Below are 20255 nucleotides of genomic sequence, written 5' to 3' on the forward strand. Positions count from 1 at the left end.
ATACCTGTGTGTGTGTGTGTGTGTGTGTGTGTGTGTGTGTTTAGCTCCCCTTCTCCCCCAATTTGTACAATAAAAACATCTTCATCTTGTTACACAACACCGTTAACTAAAAGTAACTGGGCAAACAATGAAATAAAAAATGTAATCTTTATTCGTTTTGCACATTTTTAATGTTGGTTAGCATCACTTAGGGTAATAGTAGCATTTTCCAGCATGCAGTTCACGAATACAGTTTAAGTAGTTTTAAGAAAAAGTGCCTATAGTTTGCTTCTGTAAGAAACACAAAATGTCCTGACATAACTGACTACGTAAGTTCACTACTCTCTGTTCTTCCAGGAAAAGAAAAAGTTGTGAAACCCGCATTATATTTAGAGCAATCTAGAGCGGCATGACTCCAAAGAAATGAAAACATAAACAGAAGTTAGAAAAAAAGGACAAAAATGAAAAATAAGCACTATCTTCAATCAGTTAGTGTAGGAACTACCAAAAATGTAAGTAAAAATTTATACCTTTTTCCAATTGCAAAGCATAATTTGGATGTGAGTTGTGAACCTATTTTTGCCCTTTAAAATTATGAACTAATCTAAAAGTAGCAAATGTAATAAAAAAGCAGAAATCTACAACTACCCCGTCTTGTTTTCATCTCTTATTTAGCAAATTTCTTCCCTGAAAAAGTACGGTGGACAGAAAGTAAGAAAGTGATTGTGATATCAACCTTAAGATAATTTCCTCTTCATATTTATGTACATAATGCTGAAAAATAAAATAAAATGACTTTTTACAGTACTTATATTTGCTTATAAAACTCTAAACACATTTTAACAGGTTAAGCAGTGCTTTTTTTTTAAAACATGTCTGTACAGTCAGGCTATACAACATATGGGATCCACTTAAAATTTAAAAATAACCAAAAAGCTGTTAAAGTGCTGCAAACTATTGCTTAATGACTTAAAGAAATGAGATCTGTTGAGCAATTTCTTTGACTTTACCAGTGACATATGGTTTCTCATAAATGAGATTCTGAGCAGTGCGAGAAACCAGATACAGCAGCATGGTAATTAGAAACATGCATTCATAGCATCCAAGCTATCTATAATGGTACAGAATACATTATGTTACCTGTGTAAAGCTTGCACTCTACATTTCTTGTGGTACATATTTGATGCAATAAATACTGTGCTTAGGTCATTATTTCTTTGCTCAAACGTGCACCACCGGGTAAAATGACTATTTACATAATAAATAGCATTTCATTAACATATACATTGTCAACCTTGCTGCGCTGAAGATGGCTAAACAAAGTGCAGGATTAAGCAGAAATTTATAAAGCGTTCTTTTTGTCAATTCCGTCTTCAGGGGGGAAGCAATACTTATTCAGGTTTTTAAATACAAGAAACAGAAACGTAACACTTATGACTCCAGACATTTGAGTGAAGTTTTCACCTGCTTAGATTTCATGGTCTATCCCCCGCAAAATGATATAGTTGGTCTAGGGGCTGGATTTGACAAGGTCAGCAAAGCACCTCCAATTTTCACCTAATTACCCCTCCCAGAAACATGGATGGAATTTAAGAACTCATTGTTTTCCTCGTGACTTTTTTCATGCATGATCTCTGAGTGTAGCATGCCCTCATGCAAACCACATCTCTGTGCAGATGGGAGGCCATGCAATTACCATAACCCCTGGTGGCATACCTGTTAGAGAGGTCCTTTAGTCTATTTCCCAACAGAAACCCCGTTTACAAAAATAGTCACATATAATAAACAACATATGGACTAAAAAAAAGATGAATCCACTAACAGATTTTGTAAAAATGTGACAAATGTGGCAGTCGAAATGCAAAGAGTGGATACAATTACTACACTAAAGTGTTTCATGTTAAACAACCCCCGAATTATAGGTTTGCACCCCTTTGAACTGGTCCCTACAGTCTGAGTAGCCATTTTGTCTCTTGTCTTCAGCAGTGTCAGCTGGTAGTGAGAACAGTAACCTCCTGTCGAGGTCATCTTCCCTTTTCAGAGTCACAGTTTTCCGACAAGGGGTCACTGTCTGATTGTAGGCACTGACCTTAAGTAGATTTGTGTAAAAACAGTCAGTTTGGCATTGACCTCCTAAAGGAGTCCTGTTGACCAGAATACATCACCTTCACAGGCTGTAAACAATTTGTCACCCAGTGATTTTGATTTATTTTTGTTTATTTCCCTTTGGCTTTCTCATCTTTGCCTTCTTGCTCGTGTTTTTCCACGATTGGCTTTGTTACCCGATCGTAGGAGGGTGGACAAGCTGCTGTGGACATGGTCAGATCAGTCTTTTCTGTAATTGAGTTTTCATTTATTCTGTCAATTACCATGTCTTCTTTTATAAGATTAGCCCCACCTTTGATTTTATTTTTGTTATATGTAAATGAAGCTTGCTTTACAGTTCGCTTTAAAAGGTGGCGCCTGTATGCACGCTGAATAATAACAGCAGACACCTCCTCTTGTTTTCGTCTTAAAGTTGTAGTTATTGGCTGATAGGAGACCTTTGATGGGTTGGAAGCCATGAATCGCTCTTCCATCTGTATTCGGAGAGCATCCATCTCTCCACTCTCCCCCAGAACCCGCTTTGTAAAAGCAAATAAGATGTCAAGACAGTGGATCCGGTCCCCACTGACCATGGGCAGATCCATGGCAATGAGCTGGACTTTGTTCGGTTGTGGCAAATTGAGTGGAGGTTCAAGAGCAGCTGCAAACTGAGAGAGTTTTTCAAATTCCATGAACTGGGTGGCATTGGGATCAAACTTCTCCCAAACCTCGTAGAACATCTCAAAGTCATCCTCGCTCAGGGGCTCTGCACTTTCTTCAGTAGCAACACTGAAGTTCTCCAGGATGACAGCGATGTACATGTTCACCACGACCAGAAATGATATGATGATGTAACTGACAAAAAAGAAGATCCCCACAGATGGGTTCCCACAATCTCCCTTAACTGAGCTGCCAGGGTTAACTTTATTAGGGTCACAATCGGGTGGTTTACTGTTGAGAATAGGTGCTAGCAATCCATCCCAGCCAGCAGAGGTGGTAATCTGGAACAGGCAGATCATGCTGTTGCCAAAGGTCTCGAAGTTGAACATGTCATCAATTCCAACCTCCCTCTTAACATAGGCGAAGTTGGACATCCCAAAGATGGCATAGATGAACATGACCAGGAAGAGCAGGAGGCCGATGTTAAACAACGCAGGAAGGGACATCATCAAAGCAAAGAGCAGCGTGCGGATCCCCTTGGCCCCTTTGATCAGACGCAGGATTCGGCCAATCCTGGCAAGACGGATCACTCGGAACAGGGTAGGCGACACAAAATATTTCTCTATCAGCTCAGCCAGAAACATACCTACGGATAAAAGATCAGAGTATCAACCAGTGAAGAAGTTATCCAGTAAAATAATACTTAAATTTCTGTTAAGGCTCCCAGGTAAAGTTCAGAGTACTGAAATTCAGTTACTTAATCTTCAATGTTATATACAGACAATACATACATATATTATAGATAAACCTTAATTTCGGCATTCAGCATTAAATTCAACTCAGTATTTGCTGTGGACTAAATTCTCTCCACCCCCGCCCCCCACCCACCCTACCACCAAATTCATACATTACAGCCTTAACTCCCCAAGGTGGTAGTATTTGGAGATAGGGCCTTTGGGAGATAATTAAATTTAGATGAGGTCATGAGGTTGGAGCCCTCATGATAGGATTAGTGCCCTTATGAGAAAAGACAATAGAGAGCTTGCTCTCTCTTTCTCCCTGCCACCTGAGGACACAGTGAGAAGACAGCCATCTACCAACCTAGAAGAGAGCTCTCACCAGAAACCCATCATGTTGGCACCTTGACTTGGACTTCTGGCCTCCAGAACTCTGAGAAAATAAGTTTCTCTTGTTTAAGCCACCCAGTCTGTGGTAATTATTATGGCAGTCCAAGGTGACTATGACAATATTCAATTCATTAAGGATTTTATAGTACCTTTTGTCTTTGAGGGATATCTATAGACTAGTTTTAGCTTATACAAAATCCCAAGACTGAATCTAAAAAAACAAATTAAAAATTCTTAAGTCCATCTTAAGAGCAGTAGCCAACAGTATACATACACGTGTATAAAAATTCAATGAAAAATGCCAAATCATATATACCCTCTATTCAGTCTTTCCCCATCTAAAAGTATCTGCAGTTTTTAATGCTGTTTTCATCTCTCCATGAACTTGATGCTTCCCTAAGCTTCTACTATAATATTCAAATATATATACATATATATATATATATATATATATATATATATATATATATATATAAAATACATATATATGTATATATATGGTCTGGTGCATTTCTAAAAGGGTTTAAGCTGATGCTCTTTCTGGTTTCCTGTGTCTGACACTGGTCTCTCAGCTCTTTTCCTTAAAGCTTCTTTCTCCATTTGCCTTTAAAATAATGAAATAGTGATTGAGCTGAAAAGGATCTCAAGAAATTAAGTACCTTTGAGTTACACTACCTCACTCTGTAAAGAGTAAGTAAGCATGTGTGTGTGTGTGTGTGTGTGTGTGTGTGTGAGACAGAGAGAAAGAGAGAGAGAAAGAGAGGTGAATACAACTAAGTACCCTATCCACAATTAATTACACCACAGATTACTGTGGGAATCAAAGGCTACATACAACATATGAGTTGGATAGAAAATCAACTTCTTCAGAGGGGGGAATGGCATAAAAATCTGCCTAACGGAGGCACCCCCTATTGGATGGTAAAATATTGACCCAATCATATTATTATCTGGTTTAGGAAAGAATGAATACTTCAGGCCCACAGGCAGACTTCTTCACTTCACTGGAGCTAGAGTTGTATCTTGAATGAGATGAGCTATGGGTCACGTGATCTGTTTAACATTCCAGGCTTTGAAGTGTATGACTGATGAAATGATGTTCCATGCCACCTCACTTCTTTTGTGCATCATTACTAGAAATTTCAAGGTAATCTACAAAATATCCCATACCCTGCATTAAAGAACTTACCATCTGCAATTGCTGACATGTTGTTCTTAGCTTTATTCTCTTTTCACTCTATGCTCTTCCTTATTTGCCACCAGCTTCCACTCCTGTATACATGCTAATGACTCTGTGTCTATGTCTTTGATGCACTGTCTCTCCTGAGTACCGGACTAAATTTCTAGTCCTCCCTTCAACACAGCTATTTAGATATTGTATAGACTATTCAATCTCAACAAGTCAAAAACATTTCAATCTTAGTTAACAGCACATTTCTAGTTCAAATGAATGAGACTTTGGTATATTGACAAATAATATACCTAGTCTAAAATGCACAGAATAGGATACAATACTCTATGCATAGCAGGAGCCTCATTTTGTAAGAAAGAGAAACACACCAGTATGAAATACATCAAAATTTTCACAGTGGTTTTCTCTGAGTGGTCAGATAACCTCTAATTTAAACTTGATTAGTCTAACTTTTACTCTTATTGAGCTGAACTTAAGAGACCTGAAATAATTCTTACCTACAATGGAGAGAATGACAACCACAAAATCAAAAATATTCCAGCCTATGGTAAAATAATAATGGCGGAGGGAGATGAGCTTCAGCACACATTCTCCAGTGAACAGCACAATGAACACCAGGTTGATACGTGACAAAATGCTAGTCACATATTCACTCTGATCGTCAGTTTCCACCATCATTGTGACCATGTTGAGACAGATGAGAATCATGATGCTTATGTCAAAAACTTGTCTGGTTACGAAGTCAAAGACCATTCCTTGAAATTTGTTCTGTAGAGAATCAGAAATGCTTTTAGCAACAGAGGTGTTTCCCTGTGCACATTAGCTTCTACATAAGTATTTTCTGCACTAACTGACTGTCTAGTATTATACCTAGGAAACACTGGCCCTGAATTTTGTAAAAGATGGTTGATAGCACATTGTTCTTTAATTTAGTTACCTAAATTGCTATTTACCAAAATGTATTCCACAGAATAACAATCCCTTGTCAAAAGGGGATTTCTGATAAGAAACACTGCATACTATACGCTTCTCTGAGAGGCACAAAATGCATATTGATGTATTAAAATTATGAGAAGTTAAGAAACCTGCTTAATTTTGTTATACCAGAATTTCCCATGATCAGTTGGACCATGAAGCAGTTTCAAAATATAGTATCTAATAACATTCCACTTGCCTTATTCTCAAAGAATTGTTAGAGGGAACTTGTCATTTTCATGACACACCTATAACATTATGCATTTAAAATCCATGTGTGGCAATACTGATGCTCTTCCACCAACCAGTCTTTGCTGACATTGTCACACACAGAATGCTGAGGCTACACAGGGATAATCAGGCCAGAATGACATTCCTTATGCTTTGATGTCACAAATTCATGTCCCTTGTCACTGATCTGTGGTTCTGCTCCCTGGTTCTGCCACTGTCATTCACTACAGGCCATTGTCTGGCCCATGTCCCTAGGCCACTGAGGAACTTTGAGGACATCGTCTATCTTACATTTTTACTACACATAGCTGACTCATTTTTACTTCCAGTGTTAAGGCTTAACAGAGGACAGTATATGTTTTTCATCATTCTCAAGAAGGCAGGTGTTGGCTAGCACAATATGAATATGAATGTTCACTAGCATTTTATTCCCTAAAGCACCCCAGGAGTTGTTTTAACCTCATAGATCATCATCATAAAAATCAGTACAATGTGGGATAAGGCTCCTCCGTTTCACGGCAGTCGTCTCATTGGTTCATCATGGAAACATGACATTTGGTTATTTATCATCATGAATTGTACTTATTGACTCTGACTTCTGTAGACATTAGTAATTTCTAACGTTATAGCCTTATATATGAATATTAGATACTAGCAGTCTTTCCTTCTCCAAAACAACTGGTACCTCTAATGAAAAATAAATGGAAGTAAGGTGTTCTTTCACTCAACAATTCATCAACTTGTTAATCTATCAGAAAACTGCATGTTTTTAAACCCCATCCAAGATTACTCTTCTCTCTAACATTATTTGGCAATTATTCTTGAGTTATATGATCAAATTCCTTGTGCATATCACACTGCCTATGTGTCCTTGGCCATTTTTTTTTTTTCCTTTTCCATTTTGTTTGGATTCTAGTTGTGTAATTCTAAACGGCTTGAAGATAAGGGTGCATTTTCTGTTTCTTCTTTTTCCTTTTGGTCTCTCTCTTTAAAAAATAATTTTTACCATTACCATAAAAGATATGAATTAATGATGCTCTAAAAGTGGGAGAAATCTTTGCTGCTGGAAACGTTAGCTACTATCTCTTCTGTGAGAAAACCCATGCTAGTTTTGTTTTTATATTTTTTTCCCCCATATCATTTGATATTTCTTACCCCTGGTCGAGGTATAGGCTTTTGAGGCTTTTTTGATCCTAATTTTTTCATTGCATTATAGTATTTCTTCTGTTCTTCTGTCATAAAGATGTCTTGACCTCCAAAGTATAGAAAAGAAAAATCAAAACTGGTTAAAACTGTGTCCCTTTGTACATAGTTTTTTAATATTAAACTTAAAATAGGAAAGGGACAACTAAAAAAGGCAATGCAAAATTCAACCAATTAGCATAATTATACCTGGGATTTTAAATTTGAAAAATTAAAACATTTTTAGATACTATAATCCTATTTACTTCCCACAATCATCCAAAATTGACTTTATTGTTTTCACTATTATTTTATGGAGGAAAAATTCCCAGAATCTGAGAGGTTAAGTATTTTACCCAAGACCGTAAACTCAGGAAGTAGTACAATTTGATTCACTGAGACACTAAATACATGGTTCCTTTCACTACACACACTGCCTTTCAGAAGGTAAAGACAATGATTTTCTTATTCATATGTAGCAAAGAGTTACAGTAGGTATATTGCATGATGGTTTAGAGTTACTCATAAAAAGCCACTTTCACTCTGCCAAGAATTGGAGCAAAAGGATGGAAAGGAAACTGGCCAAGTCAGTAGATGACTTAGGGGAAAAGTCAGAGGTCATATGTATGGCAGGTATGTGAAATGATAGGCCAGTAGGTACAGAGGATTAGACCTCAGGTTAATAAGTGAAACGAAATAGCTTGATAATGACAACAGAGTAATATCAGTAATAATAAAGGGGGCTAAGGGACAGAAATGATCCATAAGTGAGAGTCTCATCCAATGAAAGCACTCGTATAATAAGAAAACAGACTGAGCAAGTGAGATGAAGGATCAGTACACAAAGGAAGAAAAATAAATGGCAAAAATAAAGCCCTCAAAGACATATTCAAACCTATTAGTCATAAAAGACATGAAAATTAAATACAATTTTCATTTTTCAAATATCAAGTACCAAAAAACAGAGAGAATGTTTGATGCCAGTGGAACAGCAGTGACCTGAGCACATCTATACGCTTTTTCTTTTTTTTTAACATCTATATTGGAGTATAATTGCTTTACAATGATGTGTTAATTTCTGCTTTATAACAAAGTGAATCAGTTATACATATACATATGTTCCCATATCTCTTCCCTCTTGCGTCTCCCTCTCACCCTCCCTATCCCACCCCTCTAGGTGGTCACAAAGCACCGAGCTGATCTCCCTGTGCTATGCGCCTGCTTCCCACTAGCTATCTATTTTACGTTGGGTAGTGTACATATGTCCATGCCACTCTCTCACTTTGTCACAGATTACCCTTCCCACTCCCCATATCCTCAAGTCCACTCTCTAGTAGGTGTGTGTCTTTATTCCTGTCTTACCCCTAGATTCTTCATGACCCTTTTTTTTCCTTAGATTCCATATATATGTGTTAGCATACTGTATTTGTCTCTCTCTTTCTGACTTACTTCACTCTGTACAACAGACTCTAGGTCCACCCACCTCACTACAAATAACTCAATTTCGTTTCTTTTTATGGCTGAGTAATATTCCATTGTATATATGTGCCACATCTTCTTTATCCATTCCTCCGATGATGGACACTTAGGTTGATTCCATGTCCTGGCTATTGTAAATAATGCTGCAGTGAACATTGTGGTACATGACTCTTTTGGAATTATGGTTTTCTCAGGGTATATGCCCAGTAGTGGGATGGCTGGGTCGTATGGTAGTTCTATTTGTAGTTTTTTAAGGAACCTCCATACTGTTCTCCATAGTGGCTGTATCAATTTACATTCCCACCAACACTGCGAGAGTGTTCCCTTTTTTTCAACACCCTCTCTAGCATTTATTGTTTCTAGATTTTTTGATGATGGCCATTCTGACCAGTGTGAGATGATATCTCATTGTAGTTTGGATTTGCATTTCTCTAATGATTAATGATGTTGAGCATTCTTTCATGTTCTCGTTGGCAATCTGTATATCTTCTTTGGAGAAATGTCTATTTAGGTCTTCTGCCCATTTTTGGATTGGGTTGTTTGTTTTTTTTGATATTGAGCTGCATGAGCTGTTTGTAAATTTTGGAGATTAATCCTTTGTCAGTTGCTTCATTTGCAAATATTTTCTCTCATTCTGAGGGTTGTCTTTTGGTCTTGTTTATGGTTTCCTTTGCTGTGCAAAAGCTTTGAAGTTTCATTAGGTCCCCTTTGTTTATTTTTGTTTTTATTTCCATTTCTCTAGGAGGTGGGTCAAGAAGGATCTTGCTATGATTTCTGTCGTAGTGTTCTGCCTATGTTTTCCTCTAAGAGTTTGACAGTTTCTGGCCTTACATTTAGGTCTTTAATCCATTTTGAGTTTATTTTTGTGTATGGTGTTAGGGAGGACTCTAATTTCATACTTTTACATGTACCTGTCCAGTTTTCCCAGCACCACTTATTGGGAGTATGAGTGGGCATGTTACCTGGGGAAAGCAAAACACTTTACTCTTGGAATTTATCTTAAAGAAATCATTAAAGGCTCAAATTTTTTTGGCACAAAGACTTTTGACCAGGCACTATTTAAATTATTAAAGATTAGAAACAACCTAAATCATCAATCTATTGGAAAATGGTTAAGAAAATTATGATAATATGAAGACTTAACAAAATGGGAAAATACTTATGTTAACTCAAAAAAATTTATAATTATAGACCAAATAATTTCAATAACAAGGATATGTGTAGAAAAAGTTTGAACAGAAAAACATAAAATGTGAATAGTAGTTACTCCTGAGTAATGATATTTCTTCACTTTCTGTGTTTTTGATAATATGCATATATAACTGGGGTGATAAAATGGGCTTCATAAGTGATAATAATTAATAAAGAACTGTTCAATTCAAGTCTGGAACTGATAGTTTGTAATTAACATCAGGGAGAATGAAGTGGGAATACATAAAACAAACCAAAAAAGAATTTAAAAATGTGAAAAGAAACACTAGAAGAAGCTTACCTCTCATGCCTAATTTACTGCAAAGATTTTAAACGTTTTTGCTGGAAAATATATTTCAAGGAGGTAAGTTGTAAAGATAAAACAACAGGTTGACTCTGGGAAACAGGTGTATGCCTGGGTTCTCTTCTAGTTCTTTTTTTAATAATTCTTTTTCAAAAGAGAAAATGTGGTACCTGAGTATTTTTTCTTTAAAAAGGAGAGAGATTTTGTGAACCTATGCACAGGAGAATGGAATACACTCATTCTTGGCTTTTTATACCATGAAAGACATGGGCAGTGAATGGCAGAGGGGGAGGATGCAGAAATAGATTTTAATATATAATCCCATTTGGTTTCTGAGTTAAAGTACTCATTTGGTGTTGAAAACCCTTCAAATAATTTATTATCTCAGTGGGAGAGAAAATATTAGAAATACTTATCTTCTTCTTTTGCTGGTTGAAATTATCTATGATGACACCAATAAACAGGTTCAAGGTGAAGAAGGACCCAAAGATGATGAAAATAACAAAGTAAAGATACATGTATAGACTTTCCTCATACTTAGGCTGGAGTTCCACCTACAAAAGGAGAATATTTTGTAAGATATTACAATACATTTGATGCTGGTAGTCACTGGTGTTTTTCATGAGAATAGAAAAGAAAATTTCTAGTAACACTTAAGCAGTACTTTATTTCCTCTAAATCAGCTACCTCTAAAAAATAAATCTCTGAAATTAGCCTTTAGGATAATTTTTTATGTGAAAAACAGAGTGTTCTCATGTGAAAAATACAGTATGATGATTTTGAAATGTATTTTTTTCTAACTATAAATACAACTAATACCTTGCCATTTGGACAGTAGTGTACTAAATTTGGAAATTTTTAAGGTATTGCATTTTAATAATTTAAAAATTAATAGTGAAAAAAATTTTACATCAGTAAATATGCATAGACTATTTCAATGATTATTTTAGAAATAATCATTCCTGATGCATGAATTTATTTAGCAAAGAAGAATTGAGTTACTTATTTCGATGTTTGGCATCCTGCCTATAACATTATGACATTCATTGAATTTTTCAGATTGAGGAGACATAATTGGACATGCTATCTGCTAAATCCTCAACTGATAATTTAATCTCTAGATTGTACTCATCATAAATAAGCATTTGAGCTTTTACTTAGCACTTAGTAAAGAGGTAAAGGAGTCACTATAGATAGTGCCCTAATAGATTCATGTCCTCCTAAAGATAACAGAGTTAAAAACCAACCAAACGCACAAAACAAACACAATAAGTAACAAAGTGAAATAACTCATCTCTGGAGGATATCAAGAAAGTACTCAACATAAAACTAAAGCCACATATGGGAAATGCACATCAAGGAAGATAAAAGTGTGCTTATCAGATCAGTTTAAAGATTCCAGGGGTAAAGTTCATTCTTCATGATTATAGAAGATGGCACTTCAGAATGGAAAGATAAAGAGAAAATACTAAATTTTACAAATTTTGAAGAGCAGAGTTGGAATGAGCATGGATTTCAGTTCTCTTCTTGAAGCCTGAAAAAGACTATTGTAGGATAAATCAAAAAAGTAGGTCTTAGGTGATAGAAACTTAAAGGAAACTGTTGATCACAGAAATGATAACAGTCTCTGTAAAGGCTCCAGTAAATTTAAGGATGCTATAATCATATAAAAGAATGGATTTTAAAGTGACTATTACAGAAATCTAATTCTGCCTAGACAACATCCCTAACTTGTCTAATGTGGAGGGTAAACTACTGATGGTAACCATGTATTTCTTCACATTTGCTCCAGCATGCCAATATTATTATTGATTATATAATTGGTAGATAAAAAGGAAACAAAATAGAAAAATAGTTAATAGACGGATATTTGTTAGTTATTAAATATACTCATGTGTTACATTAGTTTGACTTCCATTTTGATATATCTTACTAAGATCTTTCTGATAAATACTTGAGTATCAACTTGAGTCATACTTTTCCCTTTTTAAAAATTCATTGTAGAATCATTCCATTTAGCTGCTATGTTCTGTTAATTTTAGTGCCTAACCAATATTGTGAAAAGACTTAGGATGTAAAGAATACTTACATTTCTGGAATCAACTGCTGCGTACATTATATCCATCCATCCCTTAAATGTGGCCTATTAAAAAGGACATGCATGTTTTACTTTGGAGTAAAAATAATTCAGATCTGATGTTTAATAAATATTCTTCCTGATATATTTCTTTAAAAGGAACATTTTTAAAAGACATCTCAAAACAAATTTTACATGGATTTTGGACCAACAATATCTCAGTAAGTCTCTTCATTTCTAGACCATATAATAAACAGAATGGTCATTTGATATATCTTCCTGCTTGATAACCAACTCACAAATACTTCTCAGTTCTTTTTATTTATTATTTTTAACATCTTTATTGGAGTATAATTGCTTTACAATGGTGTGTTAGTTTCTGCTTTATAACAAAGTGAATAAGTTATACATATACATATGTTCCCATATCTCTTCCCTCTTGCGTCTCCCTCCTTCCCAATCATGCAATATAAAGTGCTATCAAGATTTGGCGGAATACTTTTAGAAAGCTTTACAAATGCCAACACATTTGGCAATGTTTGTAGCAGCAAAACAACTACAACTTAGACCTGATGATCATCCACTAAAATCTATCTACAAGGTGACAAAGCGACTGAAAGGTTATGATTTCTCTTTATTGTAACACTCTAAGGATCATACAGGTATGCAAAAAGTCAGTTGCAACTAACATTTTAAGAATTTTAAAGCATAACATCTAGAAATAATCCTATATTCCACTTTCTTCTCTGTAATTTTTTAAAATAATACTCCTTTTTTTTTTTCTGTTCATTTGTTTTGTTTTGTTTTTGGGGGTTTTTTTTGGCCATGCCACATGGCATGTGGGATATTAGTTCCCCAACCAGGGATTGAACCCTCACCACCTGCGTTGGAAGCACGGAGTCTTAACCACTGGACCGCCAGGGAGTCCCTCTTTGTAATTTTTGATGAGAGTGAGTTAATTTGGGTAAGAAAAGTGAAAAATAGTACACTTGGTATTCCAAGTGTAATAACTTACAGTAATTTGTTACTTGCCCTAGGACATGAATTTTGAGCCCTACGGGCCTGAGAGGATTATTCCTTAGTGAGCAAATCTAGCAAAAAGCTTTCAGCATCTGTATCTCAACACATCTTTGTTTTTATAACACTAACACTTGTGAAGTGGTAGATGTCATGGGAAGAAAGCCAAGTAAGAGTGGTTGTGATGGCAGTGAAGAGAAAGTAAAGTTTCTTAGCTAGAAAATAGAACTTATTTGTCTATCAAAGAGGGAAATGTTGAATGTGTCAATGGCTGAGGTCAATGATAGAACAAGTTCATCACACACTAGGTACAGGAACAGAAAAACAGTGATTCAAGGAATCATTTCAATGAATTGCTAATCAACAGAGATGATTCTGTATAAAGCCAAGAATAAATCAGTACTTCAGTAGCAGAATTTATTTAATGGCTTCATACAGGATCTTTACCCCTTGTTTAGCATTTTAAGGGACTGCTTGAAATTTTCAATGTTTCTTTCTCAATTTTATGGAGGAAGTGATATAAATTAGTGATATTTACAAGTGTGGTTATTAGTTAAGCGTTAGGATAAGGGCCCAAGGAAATATCATCATGTGTCTATGCTAATATTTAAAGAAATCATACTTGCCAGATTATAAAAATCTCTATTTTAATTGCATAAGCGTTCAGAGTAAGTCAGAAACATCTACAAGAGAAATAAGAATTTCTAACAAGAAGGTGGAAAGAACTTGTAAAATAATCACAGTACTGACACCTCTGAAAGAGATGCAGGAGGATTTTGACCAGTCCAGGATTGTTTGCTTAATCTCCTGGCTGAACAACTGAAAACACAACCCTGGTGAAACAAAATAGATTTCTTCCCTAAAGACTCTGCAGAACCACAGGAAAGAACTTATGCAGCTTTTTTTTTTTTTAAGATGAGTTTTCAGTGGCCAAAATAGAACAGTATTTTTACAATGTTTTTCAAACGACCTAGACTCTGTTTTTACCCACTGCTCTCTTGTGATGCAGCTGCAGTCAGAAGCAGCATCAAATGAAAATGTTTAAGAGGCCACCATCTTTTTACATTTTTATAAATTGTGAACTATGTTTCAGTCTTAAAGACCCAGTAGTGAAAACATCAATAGTTAGAGAAAAAAAAAAAGACTTAAGTAATTGTGCTGAAGGACATTTGGGGTGAGACAACAGCTGCTTGTGTTTGATTTCTGTGTCTGAGTGTTACCTGGTATTATTTCATTTTGCTATGAGGATCTAAACCTAAAACCTAAATATCATTTCCCAATCTTCAATCCAAATGATACAACTCAGTAGCAGTTAATTTAATTCCCACCAATTTGTTACAATCCAATCAGGTGTGTTAAGGGTGTATGTTTGCGGGGAGGGGGTGATCCATCAGTGAAACAAGCTTTCCAATCGCAATAGGAAAAATAATAGCAAATTTATTGATTTATTAATTAACTTGTTCACATGGGAAGAGAGAGTAATATGAGAAGAAAAAAAGACCTTTGGAAAGAACTAAAATACCTGGCCACTATCAACTAAAATACCTGGCCACTATCAACTATGTCTGCACTGTTTAAATATACTGACATTTCCACCCATCTGGGCTCATGAACTTGTACTAACAAATCAAAATTAGAAAAAAGGAAATATGTTATAAAATTTCTTCTTAGTAACTAAATAATAGCTGTATATCATTACTTTGTTATTATTCCAAACAATAAACACATTTCAGAGAAAAGAGTGTTCACTTACAACTTGAAGCAAAGAGAGATACCCAAATCCTACATTATCAAAGTTTACTTTCACATTTTTCCATCGGGCAGTCTCATTTCTTTCTATTAGTATTAGGCAATCAGAATGATTATTCACTTCGCTGATGTCAAACATGTCACCAGTTGTGGTGTTAACACAGTGGTAGAATTTGCCAGCAAACAAATTTACGCCCATGATGCTGAAAATTAGCCAGAATATAAGACAAACCAGAAGCACATTCATGATGGATGGAATTGCTCCTAAAAGGGCATTCACAACCACCTAATACACAAATGGAAAAAAAGAAAAGTCAGAATTCTTGTTGGTTAAAAGAAAAGACATTCCCCTAGTAATCTTTAGTCATTCTTTTTTTTTTTTTTTACTATCAAGATTATTCTAAGATATTTAAAAGCAAAGTAAAAATGTCTTAAAATGAAATACATTCTTTCATAAGCAATACATTTAGGGAAATGAATTTAGATAGTATATCAAAGATAAAGTTTTTAAAAAGAGAGGAGAAAGTACTGAAAAGTTAAAGGGAAAACAAAATCAGAGGAATTTGCTGTCAGATGAAGTCAGAAAAGTTTTTATTAGAAAAAGTAAGAATTCCTAACAGAGAAAATTAACTCATTAAAAAAGGCAGTATATTAAAGAATGAAACTAAAATGTTGGGACAAGAGTTGATTTGATTGATATATTTTACTAAACTAAAAATTCAGATGTATAAATATAAAAAATTATTAAATACCTAATATAATTTTGTCCTTAATTATTCATGCATTGCTATGACTAATAATAATTTTTGCATAAGAAGCAAGACAATTTAGCATTATGTATTTCATTAGATCATCACATCGTTTATTTCAAGCTCCAGTCATATCAGTTGTTTCATTTACTGAGTTTAATTTGATAAACTTATTTTAAATGAAACATAGTAGAAATCAGTTTCTTAGGAAAATAAGAAAAGGAGGGATGCCATTTTTGGGATGATAGCTCCTAAATCTGATGTGATTATATCAAGTTCTGTGCTAAATAATTAGCTTTTTTTTTTTTTTTTAATGGAAGCATTTTTGCCCCTCTTATCTTTATTCCTGGACCACAAATTAAAACTCTGAGTTTTTATATTCAGCAACACTGTAGGGAGGACTGTCCTTGCTTCCTTCTCTACAGTGCCCATTAGAGATGCACATGAGTAGCTAAGAGAGAGATAAACACAGGCCCTAAAATGCTCCTAAGTGGCGGATGATGCCTCAGACTTGAACATTCATAGCTAAGTTGAACTCTACCTGTGTACCTCTAAGATTCTTGTCAATCTGAAAGTGGGCCAAAGGCAATAATAAAACCATTAATGACAAAGAGGGGAATGAGAATGAAAAAGTGAAGTCAGTTGAATTATCTAGGCAGATCCAGATGATGTGAGCTATGCAGCCTACCAAGCTGACACATGGCACCTCACCTTTATCTCATGTGGCCGTCTGCATTAATACAACTGAATGAATAAGTCTTTATTTTATACTTCACTTTAAATGTGTGGATACACTTAGATTTCTTTGGATTCAAGATATGAAAGCTGAAATCAAGTTATTATTTATTTCCCTCCTTTTCCAAACATTTTGCCTACCAGCCAGATTAAAAAGCTTTTTCTACTGTGTATACACAAAGCACATGTTAAAATGCATTTTTTTTTTTTTTTTTACCTACAACACCCAATTTAGCCCATGAACAGAACACTGGCTACCTACACCTATTTCTTGAATTCTTTTCACATCAATCTGTAGGTCTCACACTTTTTTCTTCCAAACCTTTCTCACCCCTATCACTTCTCCATTTTCATGATCGCCACCCTAGTTCTGACATCTGTTAGTACATACTTGTACCATTTTCAGAGTCTTCCAATTTCCTCCTTCCTTTCATTCATATAAGATGAATTAATCTCCAACTCTCATTTAAAATTATTTAATGGCTTCCCACTGATTATCAAACATTTTCCTTACCTTGATGTTCAAATCACTTCTCAATCTGCATTTCTAGTTTTAACTTCCCTAGCCGCCTAGCCTTCATGCCAATCCAACTAATGTAATTACCATGTGCTAATAACATTACCAGAGAATTGAGATGCCCTTTCCTTTGAAATTCCGTGTCCACTACCTACCCTTCTGAAACATTCTCTCTTCTCACAAGCTGTAGTTTAAGCAGCACTTCTGTCATGGAGCCTCACTTCACCTCTCAGTTTAGCCTCCAGAAGAGAGATGAGTGTTTCCTCTTTTGAATTCAAAAATCAGAATTCCAGCACTGGACAGGACTATAGAGATACTTTACTACTGCATTCTCATTTGGCAAATGAGAAGAATGAGCTAAGCTAGGTTAAGTTCAGAATGTAGACTAGAAATGGCATCTAGTGCTTCTTCTACTCGACCTCACTAATTTTCCTTAGAGTCACTCGTACTTATCCGGTACCCAGATTGCTCTGTGTTAGAGTTAATGAATGGCATTCCTGTAATCTTGACAGACGGTAGGCTTTTTTTTTTTTTAATTTAAGATGAAAAAATATATTTGTGAATTCTCCAAGCCTTTGAGTGCCTTGAATACAGGAATATAGCAGGTGCTTTGAATACAGGACTACAAAAATGGTGATTGAATGAATGAATGAAGTAAAGGTTAGCTTAGCATTTATTGATCAAAACATAATCTTTAAATGCTATTTCTGGATATGGGATGAGAATAAAGAGCTGAACACAAAATAATTTGAGGTTAGCTAATAAGTCCGAGGGGTTTCTTTTGAAACTGGGGATTGGATTTGCACTAAAATTAACTCTATGTAATTCATGATATAAGCAGCAGTGCCTTTCAAGGTACATTTACAATGGTTGGCATACATTTGGCCCAGAGAAAACGTTTATTTTTATGAAGATAAAAGGATTTACTATACAAAGGTCCATTCATATTTAAAATCTCATTAAATTAGGCAATGAAGGATGAGAGAAAGGACTGTCTTTTCCCAAGAGCCCCAAGCCCCTCCTTGGTTCAGCACAGAGGGAGGGGTATTAACTCCTTTCTGGCTCTAGGGAACTGCAGTAATTGGTTCCCAGGTGGTGAAGGCACTAGACAGAACTGGACTAAACAAGTTGGAAAGAACAAATTGAAGTTTCAGGCTGCATAAAAGGAGGTTCTAAGAAAGGAACTATCTTAATGAATTAATACTAGAGGTTGCTTCTCACAAATGTTTTGCAAAACATCATCAAAATAGAATTTCTGTATTCTACCACACAACTCACTCCTACAGAAACTCTTTCTGTCTCTGGTTCATTATCTGCTTTTTAAGTAAATCAACATGAAATGAGGGATTGACAATTAAATATGCAAATTAATGTTGGGAATTTTGATACATGCAGAAATGTCCTCTTGTCTGAATTAATTGTCTTTGAACTTCAAATCAATACTACTCATGGATTGCAATGTTTCTTTAATCAAAATACTGAAAAACTATGTGAATAAAAATCAAAAGTAGGCAAAGTAGAAATCACACATTTTAAAGTATGAAGAAGAGTAATAGAATCTTTTTTAAATCTAATGTCTGCATTTGTGTTGTGGGATTTAATTATGGTAATTATTTTTGAAAGATATGATACATTAATTATCCAAACAAAAATTCCAACTTTTTCTCTCCCTCAAAAATAAAAACTGTCCTCCTTGCACATTATTCCCAAACTTTATGAATAAACAAAATGTAGATTCATTTTTATTTATGTTTTCACTATGATATTTTCTAAGATACTAAAAGGTTAGTTGGGAGTGATGTAGTCTACGAAGGAAGTTTATGCATTAAATTCTATCTTAATACACATAATAAGATGTTTTATTTCTAGGTGGATGTTCTAGTCTGTATAATTCAAATAAGTGGGTCCTTTCATATTTACTTTATTTAAAACACAAATCACATGTGCTTACTCAGCTCTATCTTAATATATTTTTGCTTTGTTATATTTGAAAAATAACCCCTATAAACTTACACTTAATAAAGCATGAGAATGATCACACAATCAATACCAGTTTTATGAAACCTGGAATACTGCACCCTAGCATCTGCTCACACATGTCAACAGGCAAGGAAGCCACTGCCGGTATCTTGATGTCAATTTTCAGGCCCCGGACCAAAGTAGAAAATAGCAAGTGTTCTTTTAAATGCCTCAAACAGCATCATCATCTTGATAAGTTAAAAACTTCACGCAACCATTCTAAACCAGGGTCCCCCACCCTCACCAATCAGATAATCTCCCCATAAATGGATAACTCAGTATACACATATCTAAATCATATTGAGTGAAACTTAATAAAGATATCAGCAGTTGAGGTTCAAATCCACAGAGTGTAAATTCACAAAAGGTATTTTTCTCAAAAGAAAATTTAAGACAATTGAAAATAGGGGATTAGAATGTAAATACTGTATTTTCCTTACTGTGGTGTGATAGTACCCTTCCCAAGCCCTCCCTCATCCCACTAACACAAAGTCACAGTGAAAGGATGAAAGGAAGCAAAAGGGGTAATACAGTACCCATAATAAAGGGCTGAGGGGCGGAACCAGCGCTCCACCCCATCCAAGTTGGAGCAAGATTATCCTATATAAAATAGAAATATATAGTTTATTATTAGTTAGAAATCTGATATGACAGAACATTTGGTGTTACTTTTTGTATATGATGCTCTCTGTCTGTTTACCTATCAATCAAGGCTTGAGTTCTTTTGAAAAAGAAGGTATTTAAGATTTCCTAGACAAGGAAATTAAAAATACAAAATTTATTTTACTTAAGTTATCCATGACATCAATTCACTCAGTTCAATTTTACAAGTTGAAAATTTGGACTGGAAATTTGAAATACAATAAATGTTTCAAAGCTGTCAGCCAGAAATGTGCATAGAACATGCAAAACATAAAGGGCAGAGTGATGATAATTTATTTCTTACTCTCTAACTTCTTATCAAGCACTGTACAACATGCTTTTTTT

At 35.1% G+C, this 20255-nt stretch overlaps 1 protein-coding gene across 6 annotated transcripts in view; it reads right to left on the minus strand.

The window, feature by feature from the left end:
* Window positions 1–2195: 2195 nt before the first annotated feature.
* Window positions 2196–20255, minus strand: part of LOC136125958 (sodium channel protein type 1 subunit alpha) — a 93141-nt gene continuing 75081 nt past the window's right edge. For all 6 annotated transcript variants that reach the window (XM_065880985.1, XM_065880984.1, XM_065880982.1 and 3 more), the window contains exons 21-26: window positions 15253–15534; window positions 12495–12548; window positions 10822–10959; window positions 7405–7509; window positions 5541–5811; window positions 2196–3370 (exon numbers count right to left, since the gene is read on the minus strand). In XM_065880985.1, coding sequence (XP_065737057.1) covers window positions 2196–3370; window positions 5541–5811; window positions 7405–7509; window positions 10822–10959; window positions 12495–12548; window positions 15253–15534 — 2025 coding nt within the window. The remainder of the gene's footprint in view (window positions 3371–5540; window positions 5812–7404; window positions 7510–10821; window positions 10960–12494; window positions 12549–15252; window positions 15535–20255) is intronic.

Source organism: Phocoena phocoena, chromosome 7 (genome assembly GCF_963924675.1).
Source record: "Phocoena phocoena chromosome 7, mPhoPho1.1, whole genome shotgun sequence".
Lineage (NCBI taxonomy): Eukaryota > Metazoa > Chordata > Mammalia > Artiodactyla > Phocoenidae > Phocoena > Phocoena phocoena.